The sequence below is a fragment of the Macrobrachium nipponense genome, chromosome 7, assembly GCF_015104395.2.
Source record: "Macrobrachium nipponense isolate FS-2020 chromosome 7, ASM1510439v2, whole genome shotgun sequence".
Classification (NCBI taxonomy): Eukaryota; Metazoa; Arthropoda; class Malacostraca; order Decapoda; family Palaemonidae; genus Macrobrachium; species Macrobrachium nipponense.
This window is the reverse complement of record NC_061109.1, coordinates 14,789,658-14,807,794: the sequence shown is the minus strand read 5'-3', so window position 1 is coordinate 14,807,794 and position 18,137 is coordinate 14,789,658. Positions and strand designations below refer to the sequence as shown.

General features: G+C 42.4%; 1 protein-coding gene across 3 annotated transcripts in view; it reads left to right on the top strand.

The window, feature by feature from the left end:
* The window catches only part of LOC135217296 (uncharacterized), a 317,399-nt gene that overhangs the window by 182,364 nt on the left and 116,898 nt on the right, over positions 1–18,137 (top strand). For all 3 annotated transcript variants that reach the window (XM_064253051.1, XM_064253049.1, XM_064253050.1), the window contains exon 2: positions 17,699–17,797. In XM_064253051.1, coding sequence (XP_064109121.1) covers positions 17,748–17,797 — 50 coding nt within the window. In that variant the 5' untranslated portion in view covers positions 17,699–17,747. The remainder of the gene's footprint in view (positions 1–17,698; positions 17,798–18,137) is intronic.

The following is an 18,137-nucleotide window of genomic DNA, read 5'->3' as shown; positions in this document are numbered from 1 at the left end:
TACAGTGGTGGTTGCTACCTCTGGAAGAGAAACAAAGGGATCTCTCTAAGAACACAGAAACCCAGACCTAGTGTTGTTCTCCGACGCGTCGGAGACAGGTTGGGGAGCGACATTAGGCTCAGAGGAAGTGTCAGGCACCTGGGAACCAGCACAGGTGTCTTGGCACATAAACTGCAAAGAGCTCTTCGCCGTACATCTGGCCTTGAAGAGCCTAGAAACCTCTGGTGTCAAACAAGGTAGTGCAAGTAAACGTGGACAACACCACCGCACTTGCCTACATTCGGAAACAGGGAGGGACGCACTCCTCGCTTCCTTTACGAGCTCACGAGAGAACCTATTACTTTGGACGTCTCACAGGAACATCTCCCTGCTGACAAGGTTCGTACAGGGAGTAAGGAATGTGAGGGCGGACAGGCTCAGCAGGAGGAACCAGGTCCTTCATACAGAATGGACTCTACACGAGGAAGTGTGTCTCGATCTCTGGTCTCTGTGGGGAACTCCTCATGTGGATCTCTTCGCAACATTCATTTCAAAAAGGCTCCCAGTGTTTTGCTCGGTCGTGGAAGATCCAAGAGCAATTATGGTAGACGCCTTCCTGCTAAACTGGTCTCGAGTAGACGTTTATGCTTTTCCCCCATTCAAAATCCTGGGGTTAGTAATGAAAAAGTTTGTGGCGTCAAAGGAGACGAGGATGACGTTAATAGCCCCCTTTTGGCCGGCCCAGGAATGGTTCACGGAGGATGGTAGAGTGGATCGTAGACTTTCCAAGATCCCTACCAGGAAGGACGGATCTTCTCAGACAACCACACTTCAAGAGGTACCATCAAAACCTCCCCGCTCTCGCTCTGACTGCCTTTCGACTATCGAAAGACTTGTCAGAGCGAGAGGCTTTTCTCGCGAAGTGGCAAGCGCGATCGCGAGAGCACGCAGAACCTCCACTACGAAAGTATACCAATCGAAGTGGGAGGTATTTAGAAGGTGGTGTAGATCCAAGAAGTTTGTCCTCTCCACTACCTCTATAGCGGAAATTGCTGATTTCCTGCTATTCCTAAGAGAAAAATCTCATCTAGCCGTATCCACAATAAAGGGATACAGAAGTATGCTCTCGGCTGTATTCAGGAACAGAGGATTAGATCTGGCAAATAATAAAGATCTCCACGATCTCATAAGGTCTTTTGAGACTTCAAAGTCTAAGGAACCAGTACCTCCGAACTGGAACCTAGACGTAGTCCTCAAGTATCTGTCATCGGAAAGATTCGAACCTCCTCATCTGGCATCGTTTAGGGACATGACCAGAAAATGCCTATTCCTGTTATCTTTAGCTACGGCAAAGAGAATTAGTGAATTGCATGCTCTGCAGGATAAAGTAGGATGGATTCAAGGGAGACTGCGGCTATTTGCTCGCTAAGACCTGTTTTTAGTTTTTTTCGAAAAAACGAGAATCCCACGAATCCCTGGCCTAAGTCTTTCGAAGTCAAAGGACTGTCGAGTCTCGTAGGCAGAGAAGCAGAGAGGTCTCTATGCCCTGTTAGAGCTCTGAAGTTCTACCTTCAGAGAAAGCATCAGATGGGAGGTTCTAGACAAGGTCTTTGGTGCGCGGGTAAAAAGACCCCACAAGACTGATGTCCAAGAATGCGCTGGCATTCTTTGTAAGAAACGTCATTACAGACGCTCATAAGGCCTGTCCTGACGAACAGTTACAATTGTTGAGAGTAAAAGCTCATGAAGTGAGAGCTATAGCGACGTCTCTCTCGTTTCATAAGAATATGTCGCTTAAAAACATCATAGATACGACATTTTGGAGATGCAACTCAGTATTTGCATCTCATTACTTGAAAGACGTGCGCTGTGACATATGAGAAGGTGTTTTTCTCTAGGTCCTTTCGTAATCGGCGGATACGATTCTGGGTACGGGAGCCGACACCAATCCTTAAATGTATATACTGTTCTTCTTTTTTGGATATGGTCGAGAGTCTCTTCGAACAATGGAGGACTTGGCTCGCACGGGCGGCCGTCTATGTTGTTCAGTAAGAGAATTCTTGTCATATCCAATTAGTTGAGTATAATTTTTTTTTGGAAAATTATGTATGTGTGCGGTAGTGGTTTTGAGTTACGGTTGTTGTGACGAGTTCGGGATTAACTCGTAACAACCTCCTTAGTTCTAACATATGGTTAGGATCAGGTGGTCGGGATTGGTTGTGTGCTCCTTCATAAGGTGTATTGTCATATAAGTGGATCAGCACCCATTGACAAAGTCCTTTTAGGCTCTGCCGAGTAAGCGGATAAGACCCCATCGGCAGACCCACAAGAACTCTTGGCCATAGATCATATATCTCGCTAAAGTTTCTTGAGGTGATGCAGACTACTGGGCAAACACCCACGAAGTCTACCACCTATCAGGTAGGAACCAAGGTTTTATTTATACCTACAACATATGTTGTTTACCTGTCTATTCCATATAGAAGCTGTCTCTTACCCTCCACCGAAGGGTGCCAATCAGCTATGTATATATCTGACAGGTAAGTTGATTGTATGAAAATGATATTGTTATGTTACAATAAAGTTTCATACATACTTACCTGGCAGATATATACAATTAAAGGCCCACCCAGCCTCCCCGCAGGAGACAGGTGGAAGAGAGAAAATATGATAGAAAACGGGGATGGTTCCTAGTCCTGCCACCCAGGGCAGGCCGGTAGATCACCTGACCTACCTGTAGCGAGTGGCGCGAAATTTGAATTTCTGTCGGGGACGACGGAGTCTTAGCTATGTATATATCTGCCAGGTAAGTATGTATGAAACTTTATTGTAACATAACAATATCATTTTAACATTGGACAAAGCTCAGAGGTTAACTGGGAATTTAACATTGGACATTGCTGAGAGGTTAAATAGGAATTTAACATTGGGCATAGCTCAGAGGTTAACTAGGAATTTAACATTGGACATAGCTCAGAGGTTAACTGAGAATTTAATATTGGACTTAGCTGAGAGGTTAACTGGGAATTTAACATTGGGCATAGCTCAGAGGTTAAATAAGAATTCAACATTGGATAAAGCTGAGATTAGATAGGAATTCAACATTGGACATAGTTCAGAGGTTAAACAGGAATTTAACATTGGACATAGCTCAGGGGTCAACTGAGAATTTAAAGTTGAACATAGCTCAGAGGTTAACTAAAAGTTTAACAATGGACATAGCTTAGAGGTTAAGTGGGAATTTAACATTGGACATAGCTCAAGGTTAAATAGGAATTTAATATTGGACAAAGCTGAGGTTAAACATGAATTTAACATTGGAAATAGCTCAGAGGTTAACTAGGAATTTAATATTGTGAATAACTCAAGAGGTTAACTAAGAATTTAGCATTGGACATAGCTCACGAGGTTAAATAGGAATTTAATATTGGACAAAGTTCAGATGTTAACTAAGAATTTAACATTGGACTGAGCTCAGAGATTTACTGGGAAATTAATATTGGGCATAGCTTAGAGGTTAACTAGGAATTCAACATTGGACATAGTTCAAATGTTAACCCTTTAACGCCGAAGTGGTATAATAAAAATTGTCTCCCGTATGCCGGGGGGGTCTCGGAGTGACCGCCGAAGCGGAAAAAATATTTTTTTCAAAAAATCACAGCGCGCTTAGTTTTCAAGATTAACAGTTCATTCTTGGCTCCTTTTTTTTGTCATTGCCTGAAGTTTAGTATGCAACCATCAGAAATGAAAAAATATCATTATCATATATAAATAATGCGAAATATGATAGCGCGAAAACAAAATTTCATATATAATTGTATTCAAATCGCACTGTGAGCAAAAGGGTTAAAGCTGAGTTAATTTTTTTTCGTTATATTGTACCCTAAATTGCAATCATTTTGGTATACAACACATTGTAAAACGATCAAAGCAACACAGAGAAAATATTATCACAAATTGATGCATGAATTCGTAATGCGCGGATGTAAAAAAATGTTTTTTTCAAAAATTCACCATAAATCTAAATATTGTTCTAGAGACTTCCAATTTGTTTCAAAATGAAGATAAATGATTGAATATTACTATACTGTAAGAGTTTTAGCTTACAATTGCAGTTTTTGACCATTTCGAACGAGTTAAAGTTGACCGAATGTCGAATTTTTTTTATATTTTTTCTAAGCAAATATTTAAAAAATGAGAAATGCTACAACCTTCAATTATTTTTTTTTTGTATTTTATATGAAATTGCGCACATTTTCATGTATAAAACTGTATGAAACGCGTAATATGAAACAGAGCAAATATTACGAGAATGCGACTTAGCATTTCGGAGATTTGCGGCGGAGAATCCGCGCACCGAGGGAAGAAAAGTTTTTTTTTTTAAATTCACCATAAATCTAAATATTGTGCTAGAGACTTCAAATTTGTTTCAAAATGAAGGTAAATGACTGAATATTACTAGACTGTAAGAGTTTTAGCTTACAATTGCATTTTTCGACCATTTCGGTAGAGTCAAAGTTGACCGAACATGGTTTTTTTTTCTATATCGTGATTTATATGCAAATATTTCAAAAATGAGAAAAGCTACAACCATTTTCATATATAAAACTTTATGTAACGGCTAATTTAAAATGGTGCAAACATTACGACAATCGGACGAAAAAATTTCTGATTTTTTTCGGAAGTTACCACGCCGATGTAAGGAAAAAATTTTTTTTTTTCCATAAATTCACCATAAATCGAAATATTGTGCTAGAGACTTCCAATTTGTTGCAAAATGAAGGTAAATGATTGAATATTACTAGAATATTTATAAGAGTTTTAGCTTTCAGTTGCGTTTTTCGACCATTTCGGTAGTCAAAGTTGACCGAAGGTGGAAATTTTGGCACTTATTGTTATTTATATGAAAATATTTCAAAACTGATAAAAGCTACAACCATGGGTTGTTCTTAGTTGTATTGTACATGAAATTGCGCACATTTCCATGTATAAAACTTTATATAACGGCTAATTTAAAATGGTGCAAACATTACGCCAATCGGATGAAAAAAATTTTGATTTTTTCGGAAGAGTTACCGCGCGGACGTAAAGAAAAAGCTTTTTTCATAAATTCACCATAAATCGAAATATTGTACTAGAGACTTCCAATTTGTTGCAAAATAAAGTAAAATGATTGAATATTACTAGAACATAAGAATTTTAGCTTACAATTGCGTTTTTCGACCAATTCGGTAGTCAAAGTTGACCGAAGATGGAAATTTTGGCACTTATTGTTATTTATATGAAAATATTTCAAAACTGATAAAAGCTACAATCATGAGTATTTTTTGTTGTTGTATTCTACATGAAATTGTGCACATTTTCATATAAAATACTCCCATGTAACGGCTAATTTAAAATGGTGCAAAAGTAATGTCAAAGTGACAAAATAATTTCTGAGATGTGTCACTGATACTTTTTAGTGCGATAAAAAAGAAATTCATTCTTGCGCGCCTGCATAACGATTGTAAACAAAAGAACGCCTTGATCCGTGAGCTCCCAGCATCCCCCAAAACGCGTGATTCAAAAGTTTTTGCCCGGTAGGCCTATAAGTATTTTTTCGCTAATTTTTAAAAAAAATTTTATTGACGTACCATACATCCAATCGGCACCCAACAGACAATTTATGTCGACGTATAATACGTCCAATCGGCGTTTAAGGGTTAAGTAGGGATTTAACATTGGGCATAACTCACAGATTAACTAGGGATTTGATATAGGACATAGCTCAAAGGTCAACTAGGAATTGAACATCGGACACAGTTCAGAGGTTAAATAGGAATTTAGGCTCATAGGTTAGCTACGAATTTAACATGGGATAGCTTAGAGGTTAACTAGGAATTTAATATTGGACGTAGCTCAAAGGTCAACTAGGAATTCAACATTGGACATAGTTCAGAGGTTAAACAGGAATTTAACATAGGACATAGTTAAGAGATTAACTAGGAATTCAACCGTGGACATAGCATTTGAACTGTGCGAGATAGACTTCATATATGGCATGCATACTGCACCAATAAAGTTTATGTGCAATGAATTCAAGATCACTCTCGTCTTCCTTGCCATCTGCTAGGGAGACTCACTACCCCCTAATGTGTTAGAAAAGATGACTTATGTATGGAGCGATGGTGGATGATGTCCTTGATGTAGAGAATGAAGTAAGGAAGAGGATTGTAGGAAGAAACAGATAAGGAATAGACAAATGTAAACCACTGTCTACCATAGGTCAAGAAAGGTAGGTAAGAGACAAACCCAATCTAGGACACCCACCAGGAGTCAGTACAGAGATGCCAGCACATCTCAGCAGCAGGGAAAATGTTCTGGCACTATCTGTGTTTAAACTGCCAGAAATGCTGACACAATGCAAGTGAATGCCATGCTTCAGCACTCTGTACCTATCACAGAAATGGGACACAGTGTATGGGATTGCAAGGTTAGAATGAGACACATCATTATCACAAAAAAGAAAGAGAAATGGTTGACAGTCTCCTTATCCCCAAAGGAACAAGAATATGAAATCAAGCACTGCATTGAACCTGGTATTCAATCAAGACCAGACAATTAACTACTCTTTGGGTGATCATTCAGTGAATTTTCCCCAGGCCATGCCAATGACTATGCCTACCTATTTGAAGAGGAGAAAGAAGTATCAAAACTTTCAAAGATAAGCCTTCAAATAATCAATCTTAATAAAATGCACATTTGTAGAAGAGGGATCTAATCATAGGCTCATGTTTCCTCTTATGTTGGCTACAGTAAACCCACAACAGCATTCTTTGACACAGGATCGCCAAAGAATGTTGCTTAGTAAAGTTTACAAAGAATATTTTTCTCACAAATTTAAAGCCTGTGGCAGATCACAGATATTGTGGAAATAACATGAGAATGCTGGAACAAATTGATTTTCCATTTCAAATAGGAAAATGTTCACTCAAAGAATGGTTATCCAACTATGGATTGGGATGGAATTCCAAGGACTCGCTTAGAGAACAACTGATTATAAGGAAGGGTTGTCTGACTTCAAATTTTGTACATGAACTTCCCTGACAGATATATACTTAGCTATAGTCTCCGACGTTCCCGACAGAATTTCAAATCTCGCGGCACACACGACAGGTAGGTCAGGTGGTCTACCTTACCCGCCGCTGGGTGGCGGATGTACGAACCACTCCCGTTTGCTTGTCAGATTTTTCTCTGTCACGGGAACGATAACAACTGTTCTCGGTCCTCTCGATAGTTTTCGATTCTCGCTTGCTGGAGTTAATTTGGACTTCTTTTGGTGACGTATTCGCTTTGTTTGGCTTGGCATACGCTGATTGTGCCCCGACCGGTTTGATTTTGAGTTTTCTTGATTTTCTAACGATGTCTGACCTAGATTCAGTAGTTAAAACTTCGGTTTTGTTTAGGGTTTGCATGAATGAAGGATGTAAGGTGAGGTTGCCGAAAGCTTCGGTAGACCCTCACACGGTTTGCATGAAATGCAGGGGGAATGAATGTTCTTTTGCTAACCCTTGTAGTGAATGTAAGGGATTGAATGAAGAAGAATATAAGGCTCTCTCTTCTTATGTTAGGAAGTTGGAACGTGATAGAGTGCGTAAGGCTTCCTCTAGAAGTTCTAGTAGATCTAGAATGAGTGAGTTGGATGTGGATCCTAATACTAACGTAGAATTAGAACCTTCTTCCCAAGTTGCAGCCCCTGCTCCCCGCACCGAAGCCGAAGATTCGCCTTCGGAGGCGGCAGCTCTGAGAGCCACGATTCTTTCTATGGATCAGAAGATTCGTCAGTTGGAAGGTAAGGAGAGTGTTAGTGATCAGTGCAGTGTCCCCAGTGTTGTGGAGGGTGCGTCTGACCGGCTCCTTAGTGCCTCTAGGCCTAGACCTCTTCCAGACTCCCAGTTCCAGTGGAGTAGGAAAGTCGAAAGCCGCAAGAGGGCTAGGGCTAGGGACCCCCAACCCCCACGGTCAGGCGTCCCCTCGGCAGATCCTGAAGTACGCTCCCAGGCTGCCTCGGATCGCTACAAGAAGGAGCTCCTACGCCAATGCTTCTCCTCTTCGTCTTCTCCCTCTCCGAAGAGAGGTTGGAACTCCCCGGATGCGTCGCGCCCGTTGAAGAGGGCTTGGAAGGCTCCCTGCAGTCCTTTGGCTTCTAGTCCGGAGGTTTTCCCGGAAGAATCGTCGGTGGAGGCGAAGAAACCCAAGAAATCCTGTAATCGTTCTTCTTCTCACGCTCCTCGCTCGGCGCCTGCTTCCGAGGAAGAACAACAAGATTCTCCTACGAGAGTACTCGCGGGACTTCAAGCTCAGATCATGGCGCTAGCAGACTCTCTAGCAGTTAGATCATCGGTAGGAAGAAGGACGTTTCTCTTCCGATCAAGAGATCTAGGCGCCGCTCTTCAGAGGATCGTTCTCCTCTTTTTAGGCGTTCTCCTTCAATATGGGGAAGGTTTCGTATGAAAAGGTAGGGCTGGGCTAACCGTCGAGCGCCCTCGCTCTTCCTGGCTCTCTTTCGAACTTGCAAAGGCGCCCCAAACATCGGTAGGACGCTCTATGGAGAAAGAAGTTTTTTCTCCAGATTGGATTCCCGCTTCCGGTAAGCGCACTGCACCTGCTCATCACGCTATTTCTTCAACTCCCTCGCGTGAGACTTCTCCTCAGCAGCCTCAAGATCCTAGAAGGCGCCCTTATACAAGTAGGCGTTCTTCTTCCAGATGTCACTCTCCTCGAGTGTCGGATCGTGACTTCTCTCCTGACAGGCGTCAAGAGTCTGGTAGGAGTCGTGTGCATGATAGACGGCCTGCTGTTAGCCGCTCCCCGCAAGGTAGGCGCCAAGAGCCTACTGTACATCGATCTCCTAGTAGGCGCTCGTCTCTTTTAAGGCGTCATACTCCTGATTATTCTCCTCGGGGCAGACAACAAGAGTCTTTCAAGCGCCCTTCTCCGTGTAGGCGCTCTCCCGCTTCTAGGCGCACTACTCCTGACCGTTTGTCTCTTGGTAGGCACCAGGAATCTCGGAAGCGCCCTTCTCCAGGTAGGCGCTCGTTAGCTTTGAAGCGCCCTTCTCCTGAATGTTACCCTCTTGTTAGACGTCAAGAGTCTCGCAAGCAGCCTTCTCCTAGTAGGCACATTTCGCCTTCCAGTCGAACTTCCGTTGATCGTACTCAACTGGACAGGTATGGAGAGCCGCGCAAGCGCTCTTCTCCCGATAGGCGCTCTGCTCCCGATAGGCGCTCTTCTCCTGGCAGCCGCTCGCCTCAGGATAGGCGCAAAGAGTCTACTAGTAGGCGCTCGCCTCCTCGTAAGCGCCCTGTGGATGTTTCCGAGGATTCTCGGAGTAGGAGCCCTACCTCTCCTTCGGCTGAGATTCCGTCTACCTCGAAGAGGGAGTCTCATCGTAGACAACCCAGATCTTCTCATCGTTCTCCAGTGGATGTGAACTCTTCTAAGAGAGGGCGTTCTCCAACCTCTCGCTCAACTCCTACTAGGATCCCTTCGTCACCAAAGGATCTTCCGCGCTCGCCTCGACAAGACGTCCTAGAAGGTTCGGATGAGGAACCGAACACTTCTGCTGCTGTGTCTTCTTACAAGAAGCTTACAGAGCTACTTTTGCAAGTTTTTGGGGATTCCCTTACTCCTACGGCTCCTCCTTCTCCTCACTCACTTTTTTCAACGGCGAAGACAGCGAAGAGTTCTTCTTGTGTGAGGATGAAGCCAACTCTTTCAATGAAGAAGGCACTGAGGAGTTTTGGTTCCTGGATGGCTTCCAAAGAAGAAGCGGGGAAAACGATGTTCGCTTTTCCTCCTTCGAAGTTATCAGGACGCGCTGGTTTCTGGTACGAAACAGGAGAGTCCTTAGGATGGGTTCTACAGTCTTCGGCTGATTCGGATTTTTCGGCGCTGGTAGATTCGACAAGGAGAACTGCCCTTAACTCTGCTAAGACGACTTGGGCAATGAATGAATTGGATCACATGCTAAAAGGCATGTTTAGAGTGCTAGAAGTATTCTTCCTGATTGGTCGTTGGGGGTCCTAGCCAAGAAAATTGAAGTGCCAGAGCATTTTCGCCAGAAGATCTCATGTGTGTTTTGTCTTGTATGGACAAGTCAGTAAGAGACGGAGCGAGTGAAATCGCAATCCCTGTATGGGGCCGGGGATCGTGAAGAAGAGTCTGTTTATTGTTCCTTCTTAACGAAGTCTGTCTCCCATGCCCAGAGGTCTTCTTTGCTGTTTGCTCCTCTGTCTGCTCAGTTGTTCCCTAAACATCTAGTGCAGGACATTTCGAGATCACTTTCGGCTAAAGCCACCCAGGATCTTTGGCACAGTCGGCAAGAAAACCTCGCCCTTCCTTCCCTACCAAGGCTAAGAAGGAAAAGGCAAGTGTTCGAGAACCCTTTCGAGGGGCGTCTTCATCAAGAACCTCTACGTTTAGAGGTCGTAGACCTTCAAGAAAAGGGGTAAGACTTTCGCCAAAATCTGTTAAAGCCCCCCCAAATAACTTGCGCAAGTCCTTCAAACAACGGTGGGCGCCAGAGACTTAGAGTTTGCAGAAGTCTGGGCCCAAAAAGGGGCGGATCCATGGACCCTTTCTATTTTGAGGAGAGGTTACCTCATCCCTTCGTCGAAAGACCTCCCTTGACGACCATCCCAAGGGAACTGACGGCCAGGTACAGAGACCCCATCATGAATCAAGCTCTCCATCTAGCAGTAGATCAGATGCTGGAGAAGGGGGCTATCGAACTAGTGACAGACCATCATTCATCGGGCTTCTACAACCGCCTTTTCCTAGTTCCGAAGTCCTCAGGGGGATGGAGACCGTGTTGGACGTAAGCGCCTGAACTTCTTCGTAGAAAAGAAGAAGTTCACGATGGAAACGCCTTCATCAGTGCTGGCAGCACTTCATCCAGGGGACTGGATGGTTTCCTTGGATTTACAGGACGCTTACTTCCACGTACCGATCCATCCTTCCTCGAGGAAGTTTCTCAGATTCATGATGGGGAGAAAAAATTTTTAAAAATTTTTTTCAGTTCAGGGCTCTGTGTTTCGGCCTCTCGACGGCCCCTCAAGTGTTCACGGGGATTTTGAGGAATGTGGCTCAATGGCTTCATTTGAAAGGGGTGAGGATATCCATGTACCTCGACGATTGGCTAATAAGGGCCAATTCAGAAGATCGTGTTGAAGACTTACAAGTAAACTCTAGAATTGACGAAGGCGGGGAACTTCTCGTCAATTTCAAGAAGTCGTACAATAATTCTTCGAGCAAGAGTGTGTGTATCTCGGGATACAGATGAACTCTCTGAGTTTTCGGGCTTTTCCCTCTCAGGAAAGGATAGCCCGAGGATTCGAGAAAGTATAACAACCTTCTTAGGGAAAGAAGTATGCACAGTGAGGGAGTGGATGAGTCTGCTGGGGACGCTTTCCTCACTGGAGCAATTCGTTCCCTAGGAAGGTTGCACCTGAGACCGCTTCCAATTCTTTCTTCATCGGAATTGGAGTCGTCGTTTCTCAGTATTTGACGTTCTCAAACCCCTGTCGTTATCCCAGGACGTCGAGAAACATCTCTTATGGTGGACAGATCCCAACCTCTTTGCGAAGGGACTGTCTCTTCAATCCCAGACCCCCAACCTGGTGTTGTTCTCCGACGCGTCGGACACGGGGTGGGGGGCAACTCTGGGAACCAGCGAAGTGTCAGGTACCTGGGTGGGGGACCAGGTAGCCTGGCACATCAACAGAAAGGAGTTGATGGCTGTGTGGTTGGCTCTGAAGGCTTTCGAGCCCAAAGTCAGAAGATCGGTAGTGCAGGTCAACGCGGACAACACTACAGCTCTGGCATATATCAGGAATCAGGGGGGGACGCATTCCTTCTCCCTGTACGAGACAGCAAGAGACCTTCTTCTGTGGGCAGAAAGAAAGAGGAATCAAGCTTCTCACCAGGTTCGTGCAGGGAGAAAGGAATGTAAGAGCAGATCTCCTCAGCAGGAAAGATCAGGTCCTTCCCACAGAGTGGACCCTTCATCTGGATGTATGCCAGGGCCTGTGGAAGTTATGGGGCAGGCCACACATAGACCTCTTTGCCACGTCAAAGAACAAGAGGCTGGATCCTTACTGCTCTCCGATATCGGATCCAGAGGCATTAGCAATAGATGCTCTTCTTCTAGACTGGAGCGGACTCGACATCTACGCGTTTCCCCCTTCAAGATCCTGGGGCTAACCATCAAGAAGTTCGTAGAGTCCGATTCAAACGAGAATGACCTTAATCGCTCCCTTTTGGCCGGCCCAAGAATGGTTCACAGAGGTACTGGAATGGTTGGTGGACCCTTCCAAGATCGCTCCCGCTAAGGAGCGATCTACTCAGACAACCCCACTTCGACAGGTACCACAAAAATCTCCTCGCTCTCAGTCTGACTGGCTTCAGACTGTCCAAAGTTTGGTCAGAGCGAAAGGCTTTTCAGCAACAGCTGCTAAAGCAATCGCAAGAGCGAGGAGACCTTCCACCTTGCGTGTATACCAGTCAAAGTGGGATGTCTTCAGACGTTGGTGCAAGAGGAAGAACATTTCCTCTTCCAGTACCTCTGTGACCCAAATTGCGGATTTCCTTATTTTCCTCAAAGAAGAATGTCATCTGGTTGTGTCAACTATTAAGGGATACCGCAGTATGTTGGCGGCGGTATTTCGGCATAGAGGCTTAAATATATCCGATGATAAGGACCTGCATGATCTTATTAGATCATTTGAAACCATTAAGCGTCCTCATGTAGTACCGAACTGGAATCTAGACGTAGTTCTACAATTCCTTGGATCGTCTAGATTCGAACCTCCTGGCTTAGCCTCTTTCAAGGATCTGACGAAGAAGGCTATCTTCCTTTTGGCCCTAGCTACAGCTAAGAGAGTGAGTGAGCTCCAAGCTATTGAGGGCAATGTAGGGTTTAAGGAAGATTCTATGGTGTGTTCGTTTCTTCCAAGTTTCCTTGCAAAGAATGAAAACCCATCACGCCCTTGGCCCAGGAGCTTTGAAGTTCGTAGTTTTATGTTTCTAGTAGGGGAAAGAGCCTGAAAGAACTCTTTGCCCTATGGAGAATTAATGAAGTATTTTCTTAAAGGAAGGAACAAACTTAAGGCTAATCAAGATGTGCTTTGGTGCTCCGTAAAGGACCCCACTCGGCCCATGTCGAAGAATGCTCTTTCCTTTTTTCTGAGAAGCCTTATTACAGAGGCACATGTTGCCTGTAAGGAAGAACATTTTAGAATACTGAAAGTGAAAGCTCACGAGGTGAGAGCCATCGCAACTTCGCTTGCATTCAGAAAAAATACGTCTGTGCAGAACTTGATGGAGGCGACTTTTTGGAGATGCCAATCGGTTTTCGCAAACCACTACCTACGTGATGTAAAAATCACATATGATAAATGCTTCGCCTTGGGTCCTTTCGTATCGGCGGATTCGGTGCTGGGGCAGGGAGCTGAAACTTATCCTGTGTAAATTTTTTATATGTTACCCTATATTTTATATTGGTGTTTTTTGGTTGTCTGAAAGAGGTTGCAGGAGGCACCTCTTTTTGTCGTAATATTAACCCTTTGTATTTTGGTTAGGTGGTCTGGTGGGTTTTGGCTCCTTGCAGAGGTAGTGGTAAGGATCTGTTAGGTAAGCGGACAAGGTCCCTCTAACAGCATCCGACTTGGATTCTACCACAATAGGGGATCACATATCCCAGTGGTAGATCCGAGAGTCTTTCAGCATCAGGTCACGTCCTAGCTGTAGCTCTCCAGGCAATGCAGACTCAGAGACAGTATCTATGAAGTCTTCATCCTGAAAAGGTGAGAACCAAGGTTTTTATATCCTACATTAGTTGTTTCCCGTCTTACCTGTATTATTTAGCTGTCTCTTACCCTCCACCAAGGGTGCCAATCAGCTAAGTATATATCTGTCAGGGAAGTTCATGTACAAAAATGATATTTTTAAACTACAATAAAGTTTTGTACATACTTACCTGGCAGATATATACTTAGCTATAGTCTCCGACGTTCCCGACAGAATTTCAAATCTCGCAGCACACACGACAGGTAGGTCAGGTGGTCTACCTTACCCGCCGCTGGGTGGCGGATGTACGAACCACTCCCGTTTGCTTGTCAGATTTTTCTCTTCCACCTGTCTCCTGAGGGGAGGCTGGGTGGGCCATTAATCGTATATATCTGCCAGGTAAGTATGTACAAAACTTTATTGTAGTTTAACAATATCATATTCCCATCTGTAGAATAAATAGAGTGAATAAGACCCAACAACAACCTATATTAAAGGGCATCCTGAAGAGTGAAAAATCAGGAGAGCATTATCATGTGATCCATAAGAGTTTCTAATAAATTGCCATATGTTTTGAGGTTAATCAAGAGAGATGTTTGAAATTGGGAAGAGGTCTGAGACTCAAATCAAAAGACAGTATGTGGACAGAATGTAACCTGAGTCTTATATTTGAAGGGAAGTAATCAATAATATAGTGGTGAAAGTGACACATAATAGAGGAGGTAAGCTAACCCTGACAGAAGGAACAAAGGTAACACTGGCTGAAACTTATGCTGTACCTATTCAAGTCATGGAGCACTGATCAATGGAGAAAGTGTAATTTCAGCATATGAATCAGGCATAAGTAAAATCAAAATATATGATCATAAAGAGGAGATAGAGGATAAGTATGCTAGGGAAGAACATATAAAATTACTGAGCAAATACTGAGACATAGTTGCTATAGAGGGATTCTTTAGGAATTACTGGTTTCATTTCTCATTAGATTGACCCATCCATAATCCTGACCCATCTATATTCCTGCTTATAAAGTGCAAATATATGAAGAAGGAGGTCAGGTAACGGGCATCATTTTGGCAGTCAAAAGCTGAAGAATAAATCTGCCATCATTCTCAGACACACTCCAAAGTCATTCATTGTCACTGTCTAGAGGAGGGAAAGCATGAACAAACGTGATCTATGTAAGCTGGCCAAAATGTTGTGGTCTTTCCAAGGGTGCCCTTTCTGACCTAAAGATGGAATTCAATGTATACTCAGCCATGTTTTTCTGCAATGCAGCATCAGATAAAGTTCATCAAGGTTTTCCTTGTTTCTGTCAGCAAGTAGGTTGGCCATTTTTTATATCAATTCATCTGGCAGGTTCAGTAATGACAATATGCCTTCAATATTAAGCACAAGAAACTTTCTGAGCATCTTCCTTTCAAGACCCTCGGCCAGTGCCTTATGACAGTACTACATATCCCTACTGTAATTCTTACTAGAGATTACGCCATGGAGGGAGCCACTTCGTCTTGTGCAAACTATCAGTTATGTACTGGATTTTCTGTTACTTGTAGATATGCAGCAGTGGGTGGCCAAGGCATGTCACTGGCTTTCAAAATAAGCATCTTTGATTATCTCACATAATTGAAGGGTTGTATCACCAATTTGACCTTAGCTAGACCTGTGTAAGCAGATTGTCACTTCCCACCCTTTCTATCAAGGGAAACAGTACTATACTAAATTTTTCTGAATATACTTCATGTTTTTCCAATCTTATTTTTAATTTTTGTTGTTAGGATTTGCAAAAGGTATCTTTGATAACTGTTCTATGTACAGGTTTCTAAGGTCAGCCATTTTCATTATTTCTTTACCGATAACTGCCTTCTGGTCAATAACTTCACATACCTTTGAGGAACAAAGTTCAAGTGCTCGTCAGAGCAAAAGGTTTTGAAGAGCAGTTGTGGAAGTTATTGCAATGTGCAGACGACAATCTTCTTGCGACTTCTACCAATCCAAGTGAACAGTTTTTTTTTGTTAATGTTGCCTCAGTCATAACGTCTCGTCTTCTGAGACATCTTTGACCCAATTAGCAGACTTCCTCCTCTATCTGAGGACCTCTAGAGGTCTGTCCTCCTCCACTATTAAAGGACGCCAAGTGATGTTTACCACAGTTTTTACTTTTTAAGCACAGAAGTGTGGATCTGTCATCAAACCAGGATCTTAATGACCTCATCAAGTAATTCAAAGCAAAAGGCCATTCTGATTTTTTGAAACCTAGATGTTATGCTAAAGTGGCTCACAGGTCCTCCTTTCGAACCCTTCATTCCTCTTCCTTAAGAATCTCACTGGGAAGACACTCTTCCTTGTAGCTTTGGCGACCGCCAAGCTTGTAAGTGAACTGCAAGCTATTGACGAAAACAATAGGCTTTTCCCAAGAAGATGCAGTGTTCTCTTTTACCCTATGTTTTCTAGCCAAGAATTAGGATCTATCCAAGCTCTGGCTGTGTTCCTTCCATATTAAAAGTTTAATTGAAATCCTGGGCTCGGAGGAAGAGGAAAGGGTTATTTTCTTAGAGCCCTAAGTCAAGCACAATAAATCTCTTTCATCCATTCTTCAGTCAACCTTTTAGAGGTGCATCTTTGCGTCTCGCTACTTAAAAGAAGGTGAAACAGTGTGAAAATTGCAGTACCCTTGGGCCATTATTAGGTGAAGAAGCATCAGAGGTATTCTTTCTCTCCTCTCTCTATTTGCCTTGACTTAAGGTATCAAGTTTTAGTGAGCCCGGGGGTACTTTGTACCTGCAGTGCCCACCAGTCTTATGGAAGCTTAAGTAATTGATTAGTAAGTATAGTATATGAAACTTAATTTTATTATAGAAATAAAATTTTTATTTGAATTCAGGGCCATATATACTACATGGAATATACAAACTAGAGACAGTAACATGCACACAATCTGGATACATGAGATAAAATAATAAAACAATTATACTAGGCAATATCCACATTGTTGCTGAAGAAGTGGAAAAATAGAATTCATAGTAAAGGTAATGACAGTGATAATTTTGAGAATAATAGTAAAAAAACATTAAAAGTGATAACAAAAAACAGGTTGCATACAATTTATTTTCACCTTTGGTGGTTACAGAAATCAGGTCCAGAAGGATATAAATACGAAAATTGAAAATTGTTAAACTGTTGGTTTTTAAAGTCCAGTTCACAGCAGCAGGCTATAAGGAGAAGTGATTATATCATGTTGCAATATTGTAATGACTGTTGCAGGACACAATTGATTATAAAGTAGTTGCATAGAGCTGGAAGAAATGTGTAGGTTTTGCTCATTTAAGTCCTGTTGGTTTAGTGTAATATTATGATCATATAACAAAATATTGATTGATTGAGATTGTATACTAATTACATAATTGACTTTGTATGCTTGTGTAGCAGGAAGTTATAGTTAATACAACCTGCTTCTTATCTCATTTAGACAGTAGGTAAGAATTACCATAGAACTTTTGGTTAAGACAGTACAGTCGGTTGATGTTCGGGGATTTGGTTATTGCCCGAGCACTGGTAACCAAAAATCACTGTCAACTGAATAGATGGTATTTAAACACTTAGTGGCACTGAAAATTTGTTAATGTCTTCATTATCCAAGCACCATACAACTGAAACGCTGTTAACTGGACACTCTCTGTATTGTAATTGACTCATGTTGGCATCTTACTTACTGAGGCTGTGTAAACAGAGCTCTCCATGATGTGAAATATAGCACTGTATATATATAGGAAATGAATAAAAAATGTAAGGAATATATGAAAAATAAAATTCTTCTCGGCCTAATCCATAGTCGGAGTTGCCGCCTTCGAAGAAAATTACAAACGATAATCTTTAACATGTTTCTTTGCAGGTCTGTCGTAGAGGGTCCCCTTTGACATCCACATGTTTTCTAACACAGCATGGATGACTTTGCTCATCTTCATTTGGTCTCTCCACCTTCAAGTTTACCGTCAGTATATATTAAATTTGTTTGATTTACCATTTTATCTTTTAATAAGTACATCAATTACAGTGCTCCCCCTGGGTTTTACGCATTTCACATTTCCATGGTCCACTTTATCACAGGTTCTTGTGGGACAAATAATTCACTTTTCAATGGAAAACTTTCACTAGTTTGGAGATTTTTTCTATGGACCATATATCTAAAATTATTACTTTTGCTCTTTTTTTGTAGAGCAACACTATTCACTAATTACTGTATTTTTTCATATTGTGTTTATGATTAAATATACTGATTTATTTGTATAATGATTTACAGCATACTTATGTATGCTATAGTTATGCATCTA